This window comes from Nuphar pumila, chromosome 7, assembly GCF_984573655.1.
Source record: "Nuphar pumila chromosome 7, dmNupPumi1.hap1.1, whole genome shotgun sequence".
In the NCBI taxonomy this organism is placed as follows: domain Eukaryota; kingdom Viridiplantae; phylum Streptophyta; class Magnoliopsida; order Nymphaeales; family Nymphaeaceae; genus Nuphar; species Nuphar pumila.
In genome coordinates, this window is record NC_143255.1 from 5,270,960 (window position 1) to 5,298,776 (window position 27,817).

The following is a 27,817-nucleotide window of genomic DNA, read 5'->3' on the forward strand; positions in this document are numbered from 1 at the left end:
TATTGAATGCTAGTGTGAAATAATAATTGTGTAATCATGCACGAAAGCATGAGCGATAGAATCATGTTCATGATAGGATTATGCAAATACCGTTATGCATAGACTGATATGTCTCATGCTTTCATGAACGAACCATGATTTGTGATATATATATATATATATATATATTATGTGTGAGACATATCATGTATGAAATGTTTGCTTTGCATATTGATTCATGTGGTGAAATAATGCATATATGGCTTGAATCCTATGTGCATAACTCAAACTACGTAGGAGTTACATATGTTGAGGTTTAGTTGCTTCGTATTATAAAATGTGCATGTTTATGTATGCATGCATAGAGTTCATATTTTGTTTACGCATGCTTTGAGGTTCAATTTATGAAATACAATGTTCTTTATAGCAATGATATAATGCATAGGATAGTATGCTTTTGTATGATATGATTTAAAATGCCACGTGATATAAAATTATGAATGCATGCGATAAATATTTGAGTTCAATAGTGAATTATGGTTCATGGAACCTTAATGGTTAAATGTGTGATTTTATGATTTAAGTGTCATATAAAGTGATGTAAGATGTGATGCATGTTGATTGTATATATGTTTGTGCTTGTGTTAGTGGCTATCAACCCTGAGAGTAGTTAATTGTATTGATGCATTTATCACAATAGTTTTCACTGGATATGATGCCCGTTGAGGAACTATTCTCAAAGAATTCTATGTGAGGGTGTGCATGATCAGATCAGGTAAACCGGCTAGAGCGGTAAGTCTTTGTGAGAAAATGCATTATCCAAGAGCGGGTAGTCTGTGAAGACGGTATATTCCTGTGAGGAAGTGCATTGTTTAAGACTGGGCAGACCATCTGTCTAAGGCGATAACTTCTTGTGAGGTTATACATTTCTCAGACTAGGCGATCCGACATGGATCTTGTGAATATTTATATGATTAAATGAAATGCTATGATGAATTGTAATGATCTTTTGAGTTGGTTGAGATTGCCAATTATGATTCTATAGATTTGATTTTTTTATTGTAGCATGATTATATGCTAAACTCAAATGTGAGAATCAGATCCTTATTGATTTTAAATCTTAATATGAGGTTATGCTTGTGACGTTTATGTTAGTGTATAAGTAAATGGCACATCACGCCTACAAGTATCCTTCACGCTTACATAGTTTCATTGCAAATGATTACATTATGATTGTTTGAGTGAATATATTACACCTATGTATCATGGTTGATGTATATTATGAATATCTAACGAAATTACTTAGAAATTATGTGCATGTGTTTCACACTGGATGGTCAAATATGATTTGACCTATTGTTTATAAGAATTATGAATGCATATGAAAATGATACAATAACCTGAATGTCTTAGTTTATATATATATTCAAGCGATGACTTGTATGTCTTGAATGCATATGAATTACGCTTTATGATGTGAGTTCATATTGAATGAAATATTAAGTGATATAATGTTTTTAAATGCCTTATGTTTAAATACTTGAATGGATGACTTATGAGATGTTATCCCTTTGTATGTCACTTGATGATTGATGAATAATATATCATGTTTTTACCTTTGGATGCTTGGTATGTTTTCTTTAAGTTTGAGTTTGTATTGATTTACTAGACTTTAGCGAGTTTGACTTCATTTTATGGGGGACAGGTAATACATGTAAAGTATGATGATTTGTTGGAGCAAAGGATTAGTCGAGTTGCATCATCGAGGGTCCATTCTTACCTTATAATCTTGGTAGACATGATTTTTTTTTTAATTTATTGATCATGTAGAGACTAAATTATTGTTTTTATACTCTGATTTAAAATGAAATTAAAACTATTCATATTTCAGTCTTATATTGTACATGGTTTAAAATGTGTATATCTCATATATTTTGATTTGATTGTTATCTTTAGTGTAATGTCGCCCAAAGTCTTAACTGTCATTTTCTTATTATAAGATCTGGTTTATTTATACTTATCAACAAAAAATTGGTCTCGAAATTTCAATATTTAAACAATAATTAAGGTTACAATTTTGGGGGCGTTGAACTTTCTCTTAAACCTAACCATACGGATATGATATACATGTTTGGTTTTATAAGAACCCGCTCTTGAATCATCTGATTTTGATGCATAAACGAGATTTTTTTCAAGCTTTAAAATCAATTGCTCATAATCTTCATAAATATTCAAGCATTTAAAAATTATATTTTTCATAAAAAATACAAGAGATCCAATGGTTGATTCCTAACAAATTCATAATGCCAAGCACATCCACATGGTTGGATTTGCAAAAAAAAATGTTGAAAATGCTCATATTTCTAGTTCTCATGTTCTAGTTATATATATATGGCGCATCGGCAGGCCCGACCTGATTTGAAAAAATCTCGGGTCGGTTTGAAGCCTGGTTCGAGTCCAGCCTTCTTCCAAAAACTAAGCCCAAGCCCAATCTATTATGGCCAGACCATGGGCCACTGGCCCGCCCCATTGCTCAACCCTACCAGAAATTACAGACGACATCCTACAAAGAACTTCCCAAGCAATTTGGATCTGGCGTCCAATCTAAAGGTTCGCCTTTTAATATCTGATTTTCCTTCTTAACTCCCACCATAGCCACCTCTCTAACATAGCCATATTTGTCCACTACCACCAGTTCGCATACAAACACTTTCTGCATCAGTCTATCATCCCAGTACAGGTTTGCCTCTGCCTTCTATCACTGCAATCACCTCTCTTCTAAGGGATTCTACAGTTACCTTATAACTTTCATTGGGGATATGGTTTAGATTCTATAATATGCCTCCATATGCACCACTGAAACCTATTAATTTATGCAATTCAGTGTCAGTCTACTCCTTGGTTTGTCTACGAAACCTAGTTAATCTTTTTTGTGTTTGCAATTTATTATTACGCTTGATGCGATTATTAGTATTTTACTGGTCAAAAATATTGCTAATTACAGGAGCAAAATGAAATGGCTGCATATTGCAAACTTATGTTAAGCTTGTATGTTTAGAGGTTTATTCTAACCCTAATCTTCCATATGTCTAATCTAAATATGACTCATATTACCATTTATGGCTAATCCATATCCTAATTTACGCCAGATCTTTGCCTGTACAGTCAGGTCCATCCAAATTTGAAATCCATTATGAGATTGTCCTTGTTGGGAGATGGAAACAATTTGATTAATGATTAATCTAGCATTAAACTTGTTGTAATTAATATTAAGGGTGTCAACCGGTCAGGTTTGGTTTGGACCCAGGTGAAACCAGAATTGGACCAGATTTTTGGGTATGGTATCGGGTTCGAATCCTGGTCTAATCAGGTGTACTATATGAGAAACCATACCCGGACCAGATAAGAACTACATGAACCAGACCCGGACCATACCCTGTAAAATAATATTTTTTATCATTTTTACATTGAAAAATTATAGGTCTTAATCGAAACTTGGGTCGGGTCCAGGTCTAGTATAAAACTTCACAAACTATACTTGGGTCCATGTATTAATGGGACCTTCGGGTCTGGACTTGGGTCTTCTTAATTGTCACCATACCCGAATCTTATAGGGTTTGATCTGGGTAAACCGGACCCCGTTGACACTCCTAATTAATATTAGATGGATTCAATCTTATTAAAATGACTAAACTACTCTTAAAAAATAATATTTTAAAAACTACAAGTTATTTTTTGAACATTATAGGCCTTTTGAACTTTAAGTAAAATGAAAAGTCAAACAGAGACCCAAGGAGATTGGCGTAGTGAGATGGGCCTAAACTGTTTGACTGGCAGTCTAAGTTTAATCTTAATGACTCCTTAGGGTCGAGGGGTAAACAAGAAGCAGAGCTAGTGCAGCTAGGTCCTTATGCCTGGGGCGATTTCTATGATTTAAAAAAAAAATAGTCAAAACACTTTTTCCCAAAAAGTAACCATAAATCTATCAAAGTTACTTTTTTGACCTCAAAAAGTAATCATGCATTTTAAAAAAATATCATTCTTTTAAAGGTTAAATTAACCCTTTAATTAAAAGAGATACATATGTCAAAAATATCCATGATATTTTGAAAACAACATAATCTTAGCACAAGAGTTCAGGATATTGATAAAATGATATTTTCCAAAAAAAGAAAAGATTATTTTATGCCAACTAGGGATGGACATCAGGCCAGCCTGGGCTGGCCCAAGCCCGTTTAAAGCTCGGCCTGACAGGTTTTAAGTGTGGCCCAACTCGAAGATGTCCCAACCCATTTACTAGTGGGCCGTGTTTTGGCCTAGTTCTTAATGGGCTCAAGTTTGAAGTACAGCCCAATAGGCCAATGTTTGGTGGTAACAAAGTTCATAAATTAATTTTTAGAATAAAAAAAGAATTAAATATAAAATATAAAATTCATAATTTCACATCTAATAATCTTCAAAGTATCAAAAATGAAAAGTTGATAGCAATAATCTTCAAAGTATCAAAAATGAAAAGTTCATAGCAAAATATTTCGTCTATGGCACAACTTTTGAACAAATAAATCATCAATTTTGGATGATCATGAAATCTAGTCGTCCTGTGCAACACAAAACGGTTTATTCAATCCACCGATATTGTTTAACCCATTATGCAACGTAACCTAAGAAAAATGATGATAAAATATTTATAAATGATTGTTGTTATTCTAATTAGAATTACAAACCACAACAAATTTATCATCAAGCCTGAATCAGTATCAGCATCCAACTCTTTTGGTGAATTTATAACAAAACTTGATGATGGAAGAGTTGCAATTTGCTGGGTGAAGGTGATAAAGGGATGGAGAAAAAAATGTCACTAATAATTAACAACTTCTCATGTGCCCAACTAATTATCTTATAGTTTCCATAAAATTAATGCAACTAATTAACTAAGTAGCAATAGTTACCAAGTTACTATGCAACTACCTATTTTTTATTTTTTTATTACTAAAAAAATTAATTAAATAGCTCAGGCCGGCCTGGTATCCTGTGGGCTGACCTGGGCCTGACCCATGTATATAACCGGTAGCTAATGGGCTAGGGCCTAAAAAGTTGACCCAAACCCAGCCCATGACGGGTCTGGTCAGCTTGGCCCATCTGGATGCCCGGCCCGTTGCCCACCCCTAATGCCAACATTATCCATGTGTTTAAAGTTTGTATATTAGTATTTTCTTCATGTTTTTTTAGTGTTTTCCCAGTTTTTCAAAATTCTAAATACACTGATCTGACGGATATTTTCTTCATCTTTTGAGATTTTTTTTTCAAAAATAAAAATTCAAGTCAAACACCATTTACGGTTATGGACCCATATCCGCATGAGGCGATTGTTGGATCATGGACGGAAATCAGTCACTAAATCTGACCAATTTACTGGTCCGGTGCCAAACCCAACCCAAACCTAAATACTTTAGGCATAACAAATGCCAATCCCAATACTGTTCGAGTCAACCCGAAACCAACCCGAGTACTATGTGGGTCAAGCTTGGTTATAATTTTATCAAATGCCAGAGCAGACCCAACTTGACCGAAGTAGTTTGTATGCATTTTTAATGAATATAAGCTCTTATGCAGATCCAGGTTTAGGATTCATTTTTCTTAACCTGTCAAAACCCAAGCTCGAACCTGAATCTGACAACTAGACTATTTAGGTGGGTTTGGGTGCACCTTGATGGATCAGATACCTGATCTATTGAAAGCCCTACTTAATACTAAGGTGTCAATGGGTCAGACATAGTTCGGATTCAGTGGGTCCAAACCTGACTCTGACTTTGAGGTGTATGTATCAGATCTGGACCTGGATCCAATCCATACCACCATAAGAAAAAACATATCGGGATTAAAAGAATCAAACCTGGTCCATACCCAATAAAACAATATTTTTCCTGTTACATCAATAAAACAATATTTTTCCTGTTACATTGAAAATTTACGGATCTTAATCAGAACTTGTGATGGACCTGCTCTGGTATAAAATTTCACAAACCATACTAGACTCCATATACTAATCGGTCCCCTCTGGGTCTGGATTTTAATGAGACCTCCTTCTTTAGCACCAACCCTGAACCCTCCCGGGTTTTGGTACTACGGGTCGGGTCCAGGCCAAACCCGACCCATTGACACCCCTTACCATACTATGTATATATGACAAGGTCGCATAGTTGGGTATCGAGGTATTTGAGCGATCTCTCTGCATAATTTGTGATTCCTATGGAATTTGATGAATCCAACAATCTGTCGTCTTCGTTCGAGAAGCTGAAGATCGTCAATGCAACCACAACCCCTCCTCCCACCATCGCCTCTAGGACTCAGAATTTTCCCCATCCTCTCGGTAAGTTCTAATCTTTTCACCTCCTCATTATTGTTAATTGACAAATCTTCCTATATCATCGACTCTTGACATATTCGAGATGTTTCCTTGAATACCCACAATTTCTTCATGCCTTTTTCTGCGACTATCGTATTGAATTCCTTTTACGATGTTCTCTGTTTACTAGAATTGAGCTTTTTTCTTTTTCTCCCTCGACATATTTTGATGTTTTCTGTAACACCCACAATTCCTTTCCGCCTTTTTCTGCGACTAGGATGTCGGTTGTTTCAATATTATAAGTTCTTTCTTTGTAGATGATTAAGAGTGACATGTTACAGAAATTAAGAAAAAGTGGGTTTATTCATTTATGAAGGAAAAGGATGGGCTTTACATGGATGGGTTAATGAAATAAGTACTAAAACAGATTTTCAGTTTTAATTTATGTGTGAGCATATGAGTTGGGGTTGAAAATTGAAATAACTTGTCAAAGCAAGCTTGGAGATTCCTTTTGTTATTATATGATGACAAATTACACTGGATGCTACTTGTTTTCTGTACAATGTTGTGTCTCTATCATTCCTTGTTATTAATGTCACATGATTTTGTTTTTTAAGAATTTACTTGGAGAGTAAAGGATGAGTATCATGTTATGTTTGGTTGGGCATCAGTTCTGTTGTTGGACCCATTGTCTGTTAAAACTTGAATAGTGTTTGAGATCAAACTTGCAACTTTCGTAGACCTAATAGATTGAATGAAAAAGAATGCAAGTCATGGTTGCACTTTCAGCCTTCTCCAGGGGAGTGAGGATGGGTAGTGTTTTGCTTGTCTATTATGATTAAGGCAGCAATTTTTGTTGGTAACATAAACAAACACTGTTAAAGAGAATAGGGTGAACCCGAGTCAAAGGGTGTGCATAGTGACACAATGAATCACCAAGGACAGTAATGTATTCATGGTCTCTAACCCTTCTCTCTTTTAGGCTAGAAGCTTAGCGATCTCTGGAATTGCTTGATGCTTGTAAACCTTTCTTTGAGGGGTTTAAGTAGCGATGGAAGAGGGGACAGAATTGGTCGTCCTAGGGAGAAACACTCCATCTCAAAGGCTATGCCCCTTGAGTTCTAATAGGTTATGTAATTGTTGGTCAATATGTATTATTATCTTATAATTTAATTTATTATTAAATTTCCTATTTACTTGCTATATAATCTATTCTACGGGAGATCATGTAACGATGGGAGGTGGCCTCTCCCTATGGCCACCTTATGACTACAACCCAACAAGCACAAGTAGGATTTGTATTTGAATAAGATGTGGTTAGATCAGAGTAAGATGTTTAAAGATTGAAGCCTTAGTATTTCTGACCTATGTCACAAAGACACGTGGACATGAGGATGTGTGATGCGGATTCGACTCAAAAGTTGAATTTTTTTGGAAAAGAAGACATGAGGATACATAATTCTTTAATCAATAAAAACCCATTTTTTGATATTTTGATGTTAAAAATGCATTTTTATTAAAATAGAACTTTAAAACATTAAAAAATAATAAAATAATATTAAAATATGGTGTCGTGTCCTTGTCCACGTGTCCGCTCGTGTCACCAGAAATACTCCACCAAAATGGCGTGTCCCTCTTGTAATGAAATACAATAGGAGTGTGTACAACACAAAAGAGTGCAAAAACACAATAGCCTCCAAGGGAAAATACAAAGGACACAAGAGAGACAACAATACAAGCCACAAAAGGGTTGAGAATAGCATAAAAAATATACTTTATTGATTGAATGCTTGTAAAAGTATTCAATATATGGGGGATAATCCCATATATATAGGCAATACAATGGAGAAGAGAAGAGGCCCAACTAGCCATTGGATTGGCCCAACACTTAGTTGGACCAGCTCCAACGTCTCTTAGAGACAAAATTCCCCTAATGGACATACCCTATTAAAAAGATAAGGAATAACAAATAAAAATAATAATAGTAAAATACAAAGAACCCAAAATACATTCTACAATCGATATATATATATATATATATATATATATATATATATATATATATATATATATATATACAAATTCTTCTCGTACGTAGTGACAATCCATCTGAATATGTTTGGTGCGGTCATGGAATGTATGTTTGCTATATATATGGTACTTTTGTTGTCATAGCACAACTTCGAAGGCTCTTTCAAGTGAACTCCCATATCTATAAGAATTCTTCATAGCTAAACAATTTCAGTGGTTGTGGTAGCCATAGACTTGTATTCAGCATCTGTAGATGACAATGATACTTTCTGTTGTGTTTTGCATTTCTATGAGATCAAAGAGTCTCCTAAAATACACAAAAAAACAGTAGTTGAGTGCATGTTATTAGCATCCCCACCTCAATTAGAGTCAATGTAAGCAATCAAATTAAGAGCAGGGGTTGAGGATAAGAATAATCCTTTAGTAGTTGAGCATTTGATATATCGGATGATTAACATGACAACACTCATATGAATAGTTGTAGAAGCATGCTGGAACTGACTCACATGTACAACATGTGAAATGTCTGGTCTAGTGATGTCAATGCCCCAATAAGCTGACGATACGAAGTGAGATCTTCTAAAAGAATTCCATCATTTGATTTTAACTTGGCATTGATCACTTCTGAAGTATCAACTTTCTTGTCATCAGTGATCCCTGATCAGTCAACAATTCCTGTAGCAAATTTAATTTGGGTCAACAAGTACCCTTTCATAGATTAGACAACCTCTATACCAAGGAAGTAATGTAGTTGCCCCAAATTAGACATTTCAAATTCATTTTTAATAATATTTTTAATCCTTTCTATCTTCACTCTATCTTCTCTTGTGATAATCATATCATCCACATACAAGAAAAGTTTTCCTGCAGACGAATCTCTTACAAATAAAGTAATGTCAGTATAACATGATACAAATCTAAGATCTAACATGACTCTACTAAATTGTTAGACCATACAATGCTTTCCGCAAGAGAAGAACCTTTCCTACAGGAACATCTAACCCAAGTGGCAGATCCATATAGCCTTCTTTGGTGAGATCACCATTAAGAAAGACATTTTTAATATCTATTTGATATATATCCTAATTTTTTATAAAAGTGACATCAATCAGAATTCCAACAGAGGTCATTCTAGCTATCGGGGCAAAGGTTTCATCATAGTCAATCCCATGTTCCTGAGAGTATCCCTTAGCAACTAATTGAGTTTTATATTGTTCCAATAATACATCACTTTTAATTTGAACTTCATAGATCCATCTGCATCCTATAGTTTCTTTCCTTTGGGTAAGTTTTAAATTCCCAAGTATTGGTTATATGAAGAGCTTCTAGTTCCTTTTGCATGACATCTATCCATTCAGGGTAATTTTTAGCTTCCTTATAAGTAGAGGGTTCATAGATTGAATGTATGGACATAAGACATGCTCTATATTTAGGAGAGAAGGTGTCATAGGATACAAATCTATGTGATAGTCTAGATACTTTAGATACTCTACTAGATCTCCTAACTTCATCATCACTAGCTACATTAGGTTGGGCACTAGAAGATTCTAAAGATTGAATGGATTGTTCATCATTTTCATTGTGTAGATATTTTTCTAAGGCAATAGGAGGGTTAGGCTTAGTTCTTCTAGTGTACTAACAAATAGGTTCTTCTCTTTCCCCTAAGGTATCCAAATTATCAATATCACAAACATCATTTTCATGAGTAGGAATATTAGACTGAGAAACAACATGATCATGTTCAACATGAGGTAAAAGATCAAATAAGAAGAAATACTCATTTTCTTTAACTTGTTGGTCCTTACAAAATATAATTATTTATTAACATTTCTAGTCACATATAGTTTGTCAGGAATGGGGTCATAGCACCTAAATCCTTTTTTATTTTCAGCGTACCCTAAAGATACACATTGAGTGGCTTTAGGAGAAAGTTTGTCACCTTTGTTCACAAGAACAAAACATTTACAACAAAAAATCCTTAGTCTAGCATAATCACTGGGAGTTTTAAACAATTTTTCAACAGGAAAAGGTTTTTCAAAGACTTAGAAGGCAATTTGTTAATAAGATAGACAGAAGTTAACGCGAATTTGGCCCAAAAACATTTTGGTAAGGAGCTAGATATGAGAAGGGTTTTAGTGGTTTCAATTATGTGTCTATGTTTCTTTTTAGCTAAACTATTTTGTTGAGAAGCGTAATGACATGATTTTGGTGAGTAATACCATGCATCCTAAGGTAAGATTCAAACTCATTTGCGATAAATTATCCTCCTGAATAAGTTCTAAGGGTTATAATTTTAGAATCAAATTTAGTTAGAACATGAGAATGAAAAGATTTAATTGTAGCAAATACTTCATGTTTATGCTTAACAAAGTATATCCACGTATATCTAGTGAAGTCATCAACAAAAATAACATAATATGTAAGTACTCCTTTAGAGACAATGGGAGAAGGACCCTACACATTCGAGTGAACTAATTCAAAAGGTTTGGAAGAAAAAAAAAAGGTTATATTATTAAAGGCCAAAGCTTTCATTTTTCCAAGAGTGCATTCATTACAATAAAATTCTTTTAAATTACAAATTTTTTCACACAAAGGAATGTGTTTCATTTTTTATAAAGAGGGATGTCCAAGTCTTTGGTGTCATAAAGACAAATCCTCTTAAAAACTACTACATTACATTTGAAGGAATGTTCAAAAAGTCCATGTAGTACGATCCTCCTTCTCTATGCCCTTCCTCAATCAGCTTTTCTAATTGGTGATCCTGCACTCAACAACATTTAGATGAGAAGGAGATATCATACTCATGATAACAAATTTGAGAAACGGATAACAAATTGAAACTTAATTTTAACATAAATCTATAGTTGGGAATAGAAAATTATTTTAAAATTTTGAAATCATTTTGAATTTTTTAATCCCTTTAATGTTTAGAATAGTGACATCTGTGGTAGAAACAAAGGATGTATTGGAAATAGGTTGACACTCGGATAAATAGGAAGAATTTGGTGTCATGTGAAAGGAGGCACTGGAATGAAGAAGCCATTTTTCCATACCTGGAAGGGTTGGAGATGAGATGGCAGCTCCCGAGACATTAGAAGATTCCTTCATTACTTGGCGAATGACCTCGATAAGTTCGGTCATGCTCCATTCCCCAATTGTTTTCTTGTTTTGCTCTTGTCTTGTTTCGACTACAAATTTACCGTTCTTAAGTTTGGGGCACTCTGGCCTAATATGGTCATTTTCCCCACAATAATGGCAAGTGACCTTGTGAGGTCCTCCACTAAAGTTCTTGTTAAAATGTGGAGGCCTATAAGTCTTGGTGGTGGCACTGGGTTTAGAGGCTGCAAGAACGGTGTCATTTGCTTTGTCTTCTTTATCCTCCTTCAATCTCCCTTCATACTCAACTCGATAAGAGTGTCATAGTGATAAGGAATTTTAGGTCTATGAAGTAGCATCATCCTCACTCCCTCGAACTTGGGCTTGAGACCATTAGGAAACATGAAAAATAATTTCCTTTTAAGTTGTTCTTGTCTAAGCGAAGATCTTTGGGAGTTCCCATTTATGCTCTAAGATGACAAGTTCTCTCCATAGGAGGGCCATCTCGTTGTAATAGTCCTGGATGGTTTTGTCACCTTACTTCAATGGCATCATTCTTTTGTAAAGATTTCACCAATGAATGATGTCCTTCATAGTATACATGTCTATCAAGAACTCCCATGCTTTCTTAGCTATTTTGAATTAGGCCACACTATCAAGGATGGAGGTGTCCACACTACTCACAATCCATGCTAAGTTTTTTGCATTGTCCATTCGCCATTCCATATTTCTTTTCTCGAACTCAAGGGTGGCAGCAACCTTTTCATCTTCATCGAGGTACTTTATGTTCTCATCCATAATTTTTGTGAATGAGAGTTGAGGCTCCAGACAATCACCCTCAATGTATTGGATGAGGCCTTTGGACAAGATATGGTTTTCCATAGTAGAAGCCCAAGTGCAGTAGTTGGAACTATTCAACTTGATGGACATGATGAACATAGACTCCTTCTCCATGATGAGCAAGAGAGAGTTGATGAAGAAGGATTGTCACTTGAAGCTTTGGCACGTTCTCCAAGAAGAAACACAAGCACCATGATAGACCACCACTAGGATCAAGAGCCTATTGGTTTTGATACCATGTAATGAAATACAATAGGAGTGTGTACATCACAAAAGAATGCAAAAACACAATAGCCTCCAAGGGCAAATACAAAGGGCACAAGAGAGACAACAATAAAAGCCACAAAAGGGCTGAGAACAACATAAAAAGTATATATATTTTATTGATTGAATGCTTGGAAAAACATTCAATATATGGAGGAGAATCCCATATATATAGGCAACACAATGGAGAAGAGAAGAGGTAGCCATTGGACTGGCCCAACAGCTAGTCGGACCAGCTCCAACATCTCTTAGAGACAGGACAAAAATACCCGTAATGGGCATACTGTATTACAAAAATAAGAAACAAAAAATAAATAAAAAGAAAAGAAATAAAATACAAAGAACCCAAAAAATGCATTCTACAACCAGTATACATATTATATATACTAATACATATATACATTATAATGTATATACATACTAATATATAAATATATATATATATATATATATATATGTATATATGTCATATTTTAACACCTGTGACATAGTTTCTGACCATGTCGCTGCAGCTGTTGTCAATACTAAGATTGGTAGGTGGGTGACCAGCTTTCTCATCTTCTAAGAAAACAATGGCCCTAATCCCTTCATTTAATGCCTCTTCCTATGAAAAATATTAAGCAATTCCAAAATATTTGAACATCATATCGTATCTGTTGAATGTTTGTTCTAATAAATATCCTTTTCAGCAATTTTTCTGTGTGAATACAAGCATAAAAAATAATGAGGCTTGCTGTGCAATAAAGCTTCAAACGACTAACTTTATCTTGCTCTGACATTCTGATCATCTTTAATACAGTTTCACATTGTGGAAGTAGGCATCGTCGCTTGGTTAGTCTATGTCTTGGAGTTCTTGGGCAGCACCTTGAGGATATTCTTCCTGACATCTGTGAAATTGCTTCAATTTTTCCTCCATACATTAAGGTGGTCCATTGAATGTTACTTGAACTTGCTGTTTTAAATGATTACGTAATCTGGAATTTCATATCTGTAACTTAGTTTCTCAATAATTGTGTATCAGTAATTGTGAATGCTATGTCATCTTTCTGGTGATTGTTTGACTCATTTTTTATCAATAATTTAATATGCTTTATCATCTTCCTGGACTCTTGTACTCTTGAGTTAATTAGTCACTGAGCATAGCTTGATGATTGTGGGTAAATGTAGAGCTTTTCCATGGGATGAAAATATGAAGATAACATAGTTTCTGTACCTTGTTAGTTTGGGTATCAATCACATTCCTGTTTCCTGCATGCCAGATGCATAATGCTGGATGATGATTCTTCTTGATCATTATGATACCTGTCCAGCAAGCTTTGACTTGCCTTGAGCTATTAAATATGGGTCAAACACAAATGTAAAATGGTTGAAGTTTTGCTAGTTTACCTGTCTCACTTCTCATTATGACCCAGTGACTACTACCTCCTTTTTTTCTTTTTTGAGCTTTTCTTTGTGTCTTTCTATAGAATAATAAACTTACCAATATGTTCAGTAGACACACGGCATTCATGGATTATACAAAGGTGATTTTCATCTTGGAATTTGATTTTGTGCCTCTATCTTAACTGTTCTCTTGTAAGTATCCCCTTCTGGATGGTATAAAAAGTGTGACTAGGGTTGCATAAGAGATGAGGGAGCTGGAGCTCACCTTCATGCTTGAGCTTGGCTTTGGTTCAAGATGAACTCAGACAACCACATTGGAGCTCTGTCAAGCAAGCTCAAGCAGGCAAAATCTTTTGTTTGAAAACCTTGTTTCTTCCCCCAAGATGTGCAAAAAATATTTGTCACACACAAATGACACCAAACTCTGTAGGAATGCGGGTGTGATGTAATGTTTTGTTTCTCTCTCTTCCTGGTACAAGAAGTCACATAAGATATCAAAATCGAAATTAGAACATTGATTTACAATATCGCCAACACAGTCAACAAAGATATATGCATGCAATTGGAAAGATGAACGCATATTGAGCACCCTCAAGATGAAAATATGCATATTATGGGAAAATGCTGGGAATACCACAATTTGGAAACATGATCCAAGGGGAAGGCTACGTGCCAAAAGGTGTGCCACTATAAACCTAAGGTGCCATCTCAGATTGTACAATGCATTTCAATTGCTTGTGAAGAAACAGTAACATAAACAACATTGCCACTGTACCAGCTGTGATAAAATAGAGTTTATCAAGACATGTTCATTTATCAGCTGTACATGACATCACATGTACAGTGCATGTAATCCATTTCAAATTTTAAGGGAAAATCTCTGACTAACTACAAGATAATCATGTTGATTAAAATACAAAAAGCAATGGCATTGGAAGATGTTAACCATGTCTTTGATTCGACTCTTTTCATGAAACGTCATGGTGTGTCTGGATTCTGGAGTCATGTGATGCCATGTTAACATAGATAACTGTCAATGTGACAGGCTGTCATGCCATTATTCTGTGTCAACACGTTTATGGTTTCAAACATGACTTGTTGAATATTAGTTGACTTTATGTACTTCATTGAATGCTTACCCGTCAATTTCTAGTTCATCAGTCTATTGAAACATGGTTTTCTTCAGGGTTTTCACTTTACAAAACTTGTTCATGTAGATTATTATCCATGTTAGGCTTGTTAGCCTGTTGTCTGAACATTTCTCTGGTTATTCTCTTTTTCTTTTTAATTTATGGAATTTAAAAATGCATAGTTCAATAATCTTTTGTGCAGCTAGCAATTGTGGGCATCGCTCGAAGAAAGAAATTACTTACAGATGATTGTCTTGTTGCCCTAGCAGACCATGCATGGGATATTCTAGATATATCTGGATCTAATGTTACTGATTCAGGCCTTGCCAAGGCTGCAGAGATATGCACGAACCTGCGAGCTGTGGATATTAGGTATGCTGTTATGCTGAAAAGGATCATCATTGTTCATAATACTTGTATGTACTCTATGATTTTAAGTAATTGGGTCATTTTTCTAGAAGACCTGGTGATTGTGTCCCTCAACTCATTGAGTGGATTCATCTTTTATCCATGCTTTTCTAAATTATGTTCAGTCTTGCATCTTTGGTGCAGACGTTCTTAAATGATATGATTCCAAAGCTTTTGGCTGTTCCTATTTTGGCCAGCATTATCCCATTTTGGGCAAGCATGCACTAGCTTTGACTGGTCTGATTCTGTTGACAATTGGCTTGACCATTACTCTGCTTAACAAAGAGCAGATTGACATTGGTGTGCAAAATCAGTAATTGTTTTGATGCCTATTCAGTTTACCGATGCAATTATTAGCTTGGAATATGATGTTTGAACATAACTAAGAGTTTGATTTGATAAATACTTGTTGCAGCCTATGTGACCAAATAACTGAACTGGCAGTTTTCTGCCTCATTCGCCACTGCCATTCCTTGGAGACATTGCGTTGTGGGTATGTTTATGACTATCTCACTTTACTAGTGTACCATATTTTGACCTTATTAGCTTTTATGTTTATCTTTGTGTATTTCAGGAAATTTTTCTTTATTCATGACATGGTGAAGATTTTACTTTCGGTCTATCTTGCTTCAGGAGTGCTAAAGAACCTTTGTACTGCTTGATAAATTTTTGCAAACTGGATTTTGTAGTACCTAAGAACCGTATAATTTATGCTTCCAGTCTTTCCTTTTTCCAGCATATGGATGTAAATGAGCCAAGTGGCTCCGTCACATGGATACTCCATTTTTGGCCCCCGTATAGTGTTGTCTTATATACTAATGATATTGGAAACAATTATTTTAAATGGCTGTATCATCGTATCTGCAGCCATATTCATGTGACATAGCTGCTTGGTAACTTGAGCAAGATCGAGATTGCTTTTCTGAGCTTGAGTTCAGCCCAAATGTTTCATGAGCTTAGTACATCTATAAGTAACTTTGCAATCTATGCCCTCCACTACACTTAAGACATATAAGTGCCATAAGAACATTATGTTGACTGTAACAAGCTTTTAGTGAGGCTGTTGAGCTTTTGCTAATCCCTTTAAGGCTTGAGCACTTGGATCATTTGTTAAATGTGTGTGCTCAAACTGAGTCCTAGATCAGCTTATTCCCGACCTTGGCCCCAATATGATTTTTCTTTCACATGTTCAACTTGCCTTCTATGAAGACTTCTTAAATACTTTTCATTTTACATCTTTTTCAGATCCATGTTCCCCATATTGCTTCCTGAATTTGCTTTTTGTCATGGGTGGCAACCATGGCCTTGGCTCAGATAGCAACCATGGGCTAGGCACAACCTTGACAGGGGGAGGGTGTGAAAGTTGGATCATGTGTCCAACTTTCTCTCCTGTCGATTCTGACAGACCATTTGGTTGGAGAAGTTAGAATCATGTTTGTAAAATCTGCAAAAGTTGAACCCAATGGAGGCTTTTTGAGGATGAACAGTAAGGCCCTTCCATTTCAAACTTGGCCCCAGTGAATCTCATCTACCTGAAATGAAAAAAGATGTTCACAATCACAATATCAATAAAGGGCTACACAAGTGCACAAATACAATATGGTCTCTAATGGACCGATTACAATCTCATAAAAGCGATATCTAAACCACAATGGAGGCTTTTTGAGGATGAACAGTAAGGCCCCTCCATTTCAAACTTGGCCCCAGTGAATCTCATCTACCTGAAATGAAAAAAGATGTTCACAATCACAATATCAATAAAGGGCTACACAAGTGCACAAATACAATATGGTCTCTAATGGACCGATTACAATCTCATAAAAGCGATATCTAAACCACAAACTTCAATAGAACACAATGTAAAAATAATGATCTTTGTATTCTCAACAAATATGCTTAGAAAAACATATATCTACATTTACAAGAGGCTCTATTTATAGAGCAATACATGTAGTTCAAAATTATGATCGTTGGGAGCAGTCCAACGACCCAATCAGTCAACACTGATTTACATATTAAAATAAATAGAAAAATAAAAAACAAAAAAGATTGTACAATCCTTATTGGACTATATATTACAATACGTAAAAAGACCAAAATATTCTTTATTGACATATATGTGTAAATATATGTATATTAGATATATATACATACATGTGTGTATATATATACATACATGTATATATATATAATGTATTTTAACACTCTCCCTCAAACTTACGGTGAGATCACCGAAAGTTTGTTAAGAAGAAACAAAAAATGTAGTAGAGGAAGTGCTTTGGTGAAAAAGTCCGCAATCTGAAATTTGGACTGAACATATGATAGAGTAATCGTCCCCTTCAAGTATTCTTCTCGAACATAGTGACAATTCATTTCGATATGTTTTGTTCGTTCATGAAATGTGTGATTGATAGCTATGTATATAACACTTTTATTATCACATCATAACTTTGAACGTTCTGAAACATCAATACCCAAATCTGAAAGTAACGATCTCATCCACACGACCTCGGTTGTTGTATCCATCCCCCTATATTCAGCTTTCGTGGAAGATAAAGACACTTTCTGCTGCTTTTTGTATCTCCAAGAAATGAAGGAATTACCTACAAACAAGCAAAACCCGTAGTTGGGTGTCAGTTATTGGGATTTCCTCCCTAGTCAAAATTAGTATAAGTAATAAGATTTAAAGATGATGAAGATGATAGGAATATTCCTTTAGATATAGTCTTCTTAACGTATCAAACTATTCTTAATATGTCACTCATATGAACTGACGTAGGCGCATGCTGAAACTGACTTGTAGTATGCAGTGCATGCGCTATATCTGGTCTAGTAATAGATAAGTACATTAGTGATCCAATAAGTTCCCTATAAGGAGTTGGATCATCTAATAAAACTCCATCTTCAGCTCTCATTTTGGAATTTATCACTTCAGAAATGTCAGTATATTTTGTGTCTGTGATTCCCGAATGTGCAACAATATTAGCTGCTAACTTTATTTGAGACAAAATGTATCCTCTTGGCAAATATGCTACTTAAATACCTCAAAAATATCTTAAAAAACCAAGGTCAGTCATATCAAAAGATTTCTTAATCTTAATTTTAATTTCTTCAGATTATTTCCAGTGATGATCATATCATCAACATATAAGAGCAAAATGGTAAGTGAAGTACATGTAGATCTTATGAAAAGAGCATTGTCAATATAACATGACTTAAATCCAAAATTAACCATAATTCCACATCATATCATGCTTTAGGAGCTTATTTAAGCTCATATAAAGCCTTTCAAAGATGAAAAATCATACCATTTTCAATAGTCACACCAGGGGGAAGATCCATGTAAACTTATTCATTTAAATTGCCATTTAAGAAGACATTTTTAACATCTAACTGATATATAGGCCAATTCCTAATGGATGTTACTGCAACTAGAGTCCCAACTGCGGTCATGCGAGCTACTGGGGCAAAGGTTTCTTCATAATCTATACCATATTTCTAGGAGTATCATTTGACAACTAACCTAGATTTATATCTTTCTAGAGATCCGTCACTCTTTTTTTTACTTTAAATACCCATCTACATCCTATTTTTTTTCTTTAGGAAGATGAATTTTTCAAGTATGGACTTTATGTAATTCATTTAATTCTATTTTCATAGCTTCAACCCATTCTTTTATATCGTTGGCTTCTCTATAGTTAGATGTCTCATGATATGAGTGAATTGCTAGAAGACATGCCCTATAGTTTGGGAAAAAAGATTCATAGGAGATAAACCTGTTTGGAGGTTTAGGTATTCGTTCAGATCTTCTAACACTAGATTCTTCTATATTTGTTATTTGGTTATATTTTTCTGGATGCTCCCCATTATCTCGTCTAGAGTATTGTATAATGTTATTTGTTGGTTCTTCACTTGGTTCATCATTTGTCTCAATACTATCACTAATTTCATCATCAATTTCAATGTTAGACTTAGGCAATAAGTCAAACAAGAAAGTATACTTGGATTCTTCCTTAGGTTTTTCAAGATCAAATCCCTTTCTTTTTCAAATGTTATATTTCTAGATATATAAAGTTTATCATTTTTAAAATCCTAACATCAATAGCCTTTTTGATTTTTGGCATACCCAAGAAAGACACATTTAATAGCTTTAGGAGAGAGTTTGTTATATTTTTCAAGAAGCACAAAACATTTACATCCAAAAACCCTTAATCTTTTCAAATCGAGAGTAACCTTAAAGAGTTTTTCAATTGGAGATTTGTTTTCTAAAGTTTGAGAAGGCATTCTATTTATTAAGTAAATCATGGTGAGGACGGCTTCGACCAAAAACTTCTTTGGGACTTCTTTTGAAATAAGTAGAGTCCTAGTAGTTTCAATAATATGACATGTTTTCTTTCAAAAATTTCATTTTGTTGAGGGGGCCCTAGGACAAGATTTTTGATGCAAAATACCATGAGTTTTTAGATAAGATTGAAAATCATTTGAAAGAAACTTTCCCCCTTAGTTGGAGTGGAAGATCTTAATATTTGTTTTAACTTGATTTTTAACTTGATTTTTAACAAGATTGAAAATTTCTAAAACACAAAAAAACTTCGGATTTGAGCCTAAGGAAGTAGATGCAAGTGTGTTTACTAAAATCATCTATAAATGTGACATAATATGAATAACTACCTTTTGATAAAACGGGAGCGAGACCCATACATCTGAATGCACTAATTCAAAACTTTCATTAAGGAAGTTCTAGATCCAAAGGCAACATTTGCATTTTTCCAATTATACAATCTTCACATACAAATTCTTTTTCCTTACAAATTTTTTTCAAAAACGAAAAAAAGAGATAATTTTGTTACATTGGATGTCCTAGTCTTTTATGCCAAAGATCTAAATTAATTTCTTGAATATGATTACCAAAAGAATCTTTAGGTAGACATAACAAATCCATATAATAAAGGTCTCCTCTTTTATGGCCTAGCCCAATCAGCTTCCTTGATTGAAGATCCTGCACTCAACATGCCTTAGATGAGAAGAATACTTTACACCCATAATCGAAAAATTGAGAAACCAAGAAAAGGTTTAAATCAAGTTTTGGAATAACCCTAACATTTGAAACAAAGAACTTTTTTGAATAATTGTCAAAATTTTCTATTCTTTTAACTTTTAAAGAAGTACCATTGGCGGTTGACACACATGAAAAGTATGAATTAGTACAATCGAATAGTAAGGACTCATTATGAGTCATGTGAAAAGGCTCTCTTGAATCCAAAATTCAAGATGACTTACTCGGAGGAGGAGAAGAAGAGACGGTGGCACCTAATGTAGGAGTGACTTTTAGTATTTGTGGAACGGCCTCTGTAATTTGGGCAATTGTCAAATCATTGAAGTTGTCTTCTTTCTTTGATTCTTGAGGTTCTTCCCTTACCGAGGCCACCTTTTTTAGTTTAGGACAATCCGGTCTTATGTGTCCTGGTTCTTTACAATAGTAACAAGTAATTTTTCCTCCATTATATCCTTCCCCATTACCTCTATTGAATTTTCTCTCAAAATGAGAAGGTTTATAAGTTTTTACAAAGTTACTGGGTCTTGATACGACAAACACCTCATCACTAGACTTGTGCATTCTAAGTCTAGTTTTGGCTTAACATATTTAATCAAGGGCCTCACTTATAGGAGTCGAAGTCCTATGTATTAAAGATGACCTAACTTGCTCAAATTTTGGTCGAAGACCATATAGTAAAGAAAAAAGATTTTCTCTTTCAACTTGTTTTCTCATTTCAATTGCTGAACCTTTCTATTTTGGTTTTAATATAGCCAATTCATCCCAAATAGGTGATAAGAGACCATAAAAATCTCTTACACTTTTATCTTCTTGCTTGGTTGTGCGTACCTTGTCTTGGAGATAGTATAGTCTAGCCATATCCTTTTGAATGAATGAGTTCTTTAAGAAGATCCATGCATTACATGTCTCTTTGAACTTGATGATGTTGGTGGCAATCTTGAACTCTATAGTATTCATAAACTATGAAAGTATTTGAGTGTTATTAGCCTCTCAATCCTCCATTTTGTCTTGATAGTCTCTTGCAAAGCCTTCTCCTTTTCTTCTTCAGAAAGAGTTTTGATTTAATCTTTTTCTCTTCTTGTTAGCTTAAGTTAGGGTTCATTAGTAATGAAGAGGGGCGGAAGCACCAATAAAGCAAAAAGCACTCTTTAAGAGTGATCACAAGAGCCAAGAACACAAACACTAAAAATGCATACAAAAAACCCATAAAAGGAGAAAATGACTTAAAGTCATAAGTTGGATATTATTGAAGAAAGAAAGAAGAGGGTGAAAACCCAATACCATTACAAGTATGAGCCTCCTCTATTTATAGAGGAGGAGAGCTAAAGGAGGGACCGTAAAGGGGGCTCCCTTCTAGTCGTTGGGAGCCCCAATGGTCATAAATATAATCGTTGGGGCCCCAACGACTAGATGGGTGGGGCCCCTTATGGTCCTTCAAAAAAGAAAAATAAGAAATAAAAAAGGAAAAGAAAAAAGGGGAAAAAGAAATAAAAAAAAATACAAAAAGAAAAAAGTACATGGTAATTTACCAAAACACCCCTATCGGGTTTTTGGTTGTACAGAAAATGAAATACATTATGTATATATATATATATGTATATATATACTTATATATATATATATGTATGTATATATATAAGTATATGTATATATATATAAGTATATACATAATTTAACATGCCCCCTCAAACTTTACGGGAGAAGACCAAAAGTTTGCTAAGAAGAAACATAAATCGTGGAGTTGGGAGCGCTTTGGTGAAGAAGTCAGCCAGTTGATATTCTGAAGTAACGTATGGTAATGTGATAGTTCCTCTGAGATATTCGTCTCGAACATAATGGCAATCCATTTCGATATGCTTGGTCCGCTCGTGAAAAGTATGATTGCTTGCAATGTATATGGCACTTTTGTTATCACAGCAGAGCTTGGTGGGAGAGGAAATGAGGACGCCCATGTCACCAAGGAGACTTCTGAGCCATACGATTTTCATAGTTGTCATTACCATGGCCCGATATTCAGCTTCTGTGGATGATAGTGAGACCTTCTGTTGCTTCTTGCATCTCCACGAAATGAGAGACTCACCTAAAAAATGCAAAGACCAGTAGTTGAGATACGATCATTGGGATTTCCTCCCCAGTCAGCATCAGTAAAAGCAGTTAACTCAAGAGATGAGAAAGAGGATAAGAAGAGTTCCTTGGAGATGATATTTTTGATGTATCGCACAATTCTCATTATTGCTGCCATATGAACCGAGGTAGGTGCATGCTGAAACTAGCTTGCTGCATGAACCGCATGAGCTATATCTGGACGGGTGATGGATAGATAGGTGAGGGATCCAATTAATTGACGGTAGGGGGTTGAATCCTCAAGAAGAACACCATCCTCAAGTCTCAGTTTTGCATTGATAACTTCGGGAGTCTCAACTTTCTTTTCATCAGATATTCCTGACTTGGTATAAATGTCTGCAGCTAATTTCATTTGAGATAGGATGTATCCTCGCGCTGAATAAGCTACTTCAATCCCTAAAAAATATCTCAAGTATCCAAGGTCAGACATATCAAAAGTTTCTTTTAACATAGACTTTACATCATTTACCCCCTTTTTGTCACTCCCAATGATGATTATATCATCAACATATAACAGAAAAATAACAATAAAGTCACCTGTCTTCTTAACAAAAAGAGCAGTGTCAGTATAGCAAGAAGTAAATCCTAAATTGATTAATACATTACTAAACTTGTCATACCAAGCTTTAGGAGCTTGCTTAAGTCCATATAAGGCCTTTTTTAATTTTAAATTTTTTTCATTTAAATTCATACTTGGAGGAGGTTCCATATACACTTCTTCATTTAAATTTCCATTTAAAAAGGCATTTTTGACATCAAGTTGAAAAATTGGCCATTTTTTAATAAAGGCTATTGCAATAAGAGCTCGAGCACTAGTCATTCGAGCAACTGGGGGCAAATGTTTCATCATAATCTACCCCATACTCTTGGGCATATCCTTTGGCCACTAACCTAGCCTTATATCTTTCTAATGAACCATCACTCTTATTTTTTACTTTAAAAACCCATCTACATCCAATGGGTTTCTTGACATTGGGTGGATCAATGATTTCTCAAGTTTGTGCCCTTTTAGGTGCATTAAGTTCTAGTTCCATTGCTTCATTCTGAAATGAAATGGGGATCTTCGAAACACGAGCTTTGATTAACAAGAGCAAGTGTCAAGAATGACACTAAAGCATAACCCTTAAAAAAGGTATAACTGGAAACAAAATAAAAATAAAAATGTATTCTTTATTGATATGAAAAACCAATTGCTTAAGAAGCATTGGAGAAAAATACAAGAGGGACTGCACCCCTTTATATACACAGCTGAAAGAGGACTCAATAGAGCTGTTGGGCACAGTCCAACAGCTCTATTTAGAGCTGTTGGAATGTGTCAGTCCAACAGCTCTATTAAGAGCTGTTGGACTGTGTCAGTCCAACAGCTCTATTGCTAGTCAAGTCTGGACAGGACTTGACTAGCAACAGTCATTCTAGTTCAAACTGAACTAGATGACATAAAGACAAAAAATAAAAATAAAGGAAAAAAAATACAGAAAAGAAAGAAATTAAAAATGTATTTATATATATATATAATAATATAATATTATTATATATACATATATGTACAGTTTTACATTTTAACACTCCCCCTCAAACTTACGGTACAATGAGCGAAAGTTTGTCTAAGAGAAAGTGAAATCGGGGAGCAACGAGAGGCTTTGTAAAGAGGTCTGCTAACTGATATTCTGAAGTGACATATGGCAGATCAATTATCCCGTGTAGATATTCCTCTCTGACGTAGTGACAATCCATTTCGATGTGTTTGGTGCGTTCGTGGAATGTTCTGTTACTGGCAATGTAGATCGCACTTTTGTTGTCACAACACATTTGTGAAGCCTTTGTTGCTTCAACTCCCATGTCAGCAAGCAGTCGTCGGAGCCAAACTACTTCCATGGTCGTGGTTGCCATGGCTCTGTATTCAGCTTCGGTGGATGAGAGAGATACCTTCTGCTGCTTTTTACACCTCCACGAGATTAATGATTCCCCTAAAAAGACACAAAAGCCAGTGGTTGAGTGTCTGTTATTGGGATCACCTCCCCAATCAGCATCAGTATATGCAATTAAATCAAGAGAAGAGGAGGAAGATAAGAAAAGTCCTCGTGAAAGAGATAACTCATGACTGCTCTCATATGAACAGAAGTAGGAGCATGTTGAAATTGACTTGCTGTATGAACAGCATGTGCTATATCTGGTCTGGTAATGGATAGATAGGAAAGTGCCCCGACAAGCTGTCTGTAAGGAGTAGGGTCTGCAAGAAGTTCTCCATCATCAATCTTCATTTTAACATTAACAACTTCTGGAGTGTCAACTTTCTTATCATCAGTAATACCAGACCTGAAAACAATATCAAAAGCAAATTTAGTCTGAGATAATAAATATCCTCTAGGAGAATAAGCAACTTCAATGCCTAAAAAATATCTCAACAAGCCCAAATCAGTCATTTCAAAATGAGATTTAAGAAGTGTTTTCATTGTTTCAACTCCCTGTTTATCGCTTCCGGTGATGATCATATCATCCACATAGAGAAGAAGCACAATGATCCCTGCATCAGAATTCTTAATAAACAAAGCAGTGTCAGTTAAACAGAATTGAAAACCAATATCAATCATAACACGACTAAACCTATCATACCAAGTTTTTGGTGCTTGTTTAAGTCCATAAAGAGCTTTTTCTAAGCGAAGGACTTTACCCTTAGGAATACTTAGACCAGGAGGGGGTTCCATATATACTTCTTCAACTAGCTTTCCATTTAAAAAAGCATTTTTGACATCCATTTGAAAAATAGACCATTTTTTGATAGAAGCTAAGGCAATTAAGGTTCGGACAGTAGTCATACGAGCCACCGGAGCAAAGGTTTCTTCATAATCAATCTCATATTCTTGGGCATAACCTTTGGCTACTAAACGGGTTTTATATCTTTCAAGAGTACCATCACTCTTGGTTTTAATTTTATAAACCCATCGACATCCTATAGTTTTCTTCCCTGGAGGAAGATCTTGAATATTCCATGTAGAAGCCTTTTCAAGTGCATCTAATTCAACTTCCATGGCTTCTATCCATTTGATATCATTTTTTGCTTGAAAATATGTGGATGGTTCTTCATATGAGTGAATTAATGCAATAACTGCCCTATATGTGGGTGAGAAAGACTCGTATGATACAAACTTTTCTGGAGGCCTCGAGATTCGGGATGATTGTCTAGTTGGAATGTTAGAATATTTCTCAAGTGCACATGGAGTATTAGACTCTTGTCGCCTGGAATATTGAATACTAGTATCTCTATGAACTTCTTCATTTTCAACATTAAGATCAATAATTCTTGGATCATCATCAAAGTTACAATCAAGGTCATATTCATCAGATGTTGATGTTAGATCTAGCAAAAAGGAGTACTCAGTGACGTCTTTTAATTTTCTAAAATCAAAGAAGCTCTCCTTTTCAAGAAAGGAAACATTTCTAGACACATATAGTTTATTATTTTTGAAGTCAAAACATCTATAACCTTTCTGGTTTTCAGCATATCCTAAAAAGGCACAGGGAATCGCACGAGGGGAAAGTTTATCATTTTTGTCAGTAAATATGAAACATTTGCACCCAAATATTCTTAATCTAGAGTAGTCTGGAGAAATGTTCATAAGTTTTTCAATGGGAGTGATATTTTGTAACGAAGAAGATGGCATCCTATTAATGAGATAGTTGGCAGTTAAGGCAGCTTCTGCCCAAAAGTCTTTAGGGACTTGATTTGCTATTAATAAAGTTCTAGTGGTTTCTATAATATGGCGATGTTTTCGTTCTGCCAGTCCATTTTGTTGAGGTGTATAAGGACAAGATCTTTGATGTGTGATGCCATGCAATTTAAGATAATTTTGAAAATCTGTGGATAAAAACTCTCCCCCTGAATCTGTGCGAAAAATAGTAATATCATTTTGAAATTTGTTTTTAATCATATTATGAAAAGTTTGAAAGTATGAAAATACTTCAGACTTATGTTTGAGAAAGTACATCCACGTATGTCGGGAGAAATCATCGACAAAAATAACATAGTAAACAAATCCTCCTTTAGAAATTACTGGTGCAGGACCCCAAACATCCGAGTGTATTAATTCAAGTGGTCTTGAAGAGAAAAAGGTTCTGTTCTGAAATGGTAATCTTTTCATTTTGCCGAGAATACAATCTTTACAATCAAATGATTCAGAGTTACAAAATTTCCCTAGATTTGGAAAATGTTGGATTTTGGCTATATGTGGGTGACCAAGTCTCTTATGCCACAGTTCCAACTCTATTTTTTGAATATTATAACAAAAAGCTTTCTTCGGCATTTCCAAAAAATCCATGTAATAGAGTCCTCCTTCTCTATGGCCTTCCCCAATCAGCTTGCCTGACTGGCGATCCTGTACCCAACAACCATGAGAAGAAAAAGAAATATTACACCCATAATCAGAAATTTGAGATACAGATAAAAGATTTAAATTTAATTTGGGAACATGTCTAATTTCTGGAATAAAAAATTTTTTTGTTTTATAAATTTTTTCAAAATCTCCTATTCCTTCTATTTCAAGAGAAGTCCCATCAGCAGTAAAGACCTTTGACACACTTGTTTTATTTTTAACACATTTGGATAGACTTTGATTATTTGGGGTCATATGAAAAGATGCACCAGAGTCAAGAAGCCAAGAAATTTTACCTAAATCAGAAAAAGATGAGGCTGCTGCGCCGGTTGAAGCTTCAGATGAGGAAGAGACACCTTTGATGAGGGGCTGAAGGATCTCCATTAGTTGGGCCAGGGAAACTGGTGCATCCTGATCTTTAGGCTCCGATCCAGCAATTGCAGCTTTTTTTTCTCTCAGCTCCTTAAGTTTGGGACATTGTGGCCTGTAGTGTCCCGGTTCATGACAGTGATGACAAATAACTTTCTTCTTATCATAGTCACCATTTTGTCGGTTAAAGTGAGGAGGCCTATATGATCGAACATGATTCCCTGGTCTAGACACGGCTAAAACGGAATCATCTTCAATTTTTAAAGAACCTTTCCGGAGACGATTTTCTTCCATTGTTAACTCTTCAATAGTTTCAACAATAGAAGGAATTTTTCCCCGGTGAAGTAGGGCCGATTTAGTGGTTTCAAATTCCGGCCTTAATTCAGTGATAAACTGGTAAAAATGTTCAACATCGAGTTGT

General features: G+C 35.1%; 1 protein-coding gene across 2 annotated transcripts in view; it reads left to right on the plus strand.

Annotated features, from left to right (window-relative positions):
* The first annotated feature begins 6,217 nt into the window (after positions 1 to 6,217).
* Positions 6,218 to 27,817, plus strand: part of LOC149830958 (uncharacterized) — a 34,152-nt gene continuing 12,552 nt past the window's right edge. Inside the window, exons 1-4 of one of the 2 annotated variants that reach the window (XM_090011943.1) lie at positions 6,218 to 6,349; positions 13,356 to 13,483; positions 15,272 to 15,441; positions 15,893 to 15,970. In XM_090011943.1, coding sequence (XP_089868069.1) covers positions 6,229 to 6,349; positions 13,356 to 13,483; positions 15,272 to 15,441; positions 15,893 to 15,970 — 497 coding nt within the window. In that variant the 5' untranslated portion in view covers positions 6,218 to 6,228. The remainder of the gene's footprint in view (positions 6,350 to 13,355; positions 13,484 to 15,271; positions 15,442 to 15,892; positions 15,971 to 27,817) is intronic. The other variant, XM_090011944.1, reaches the window with a different exon arrangement.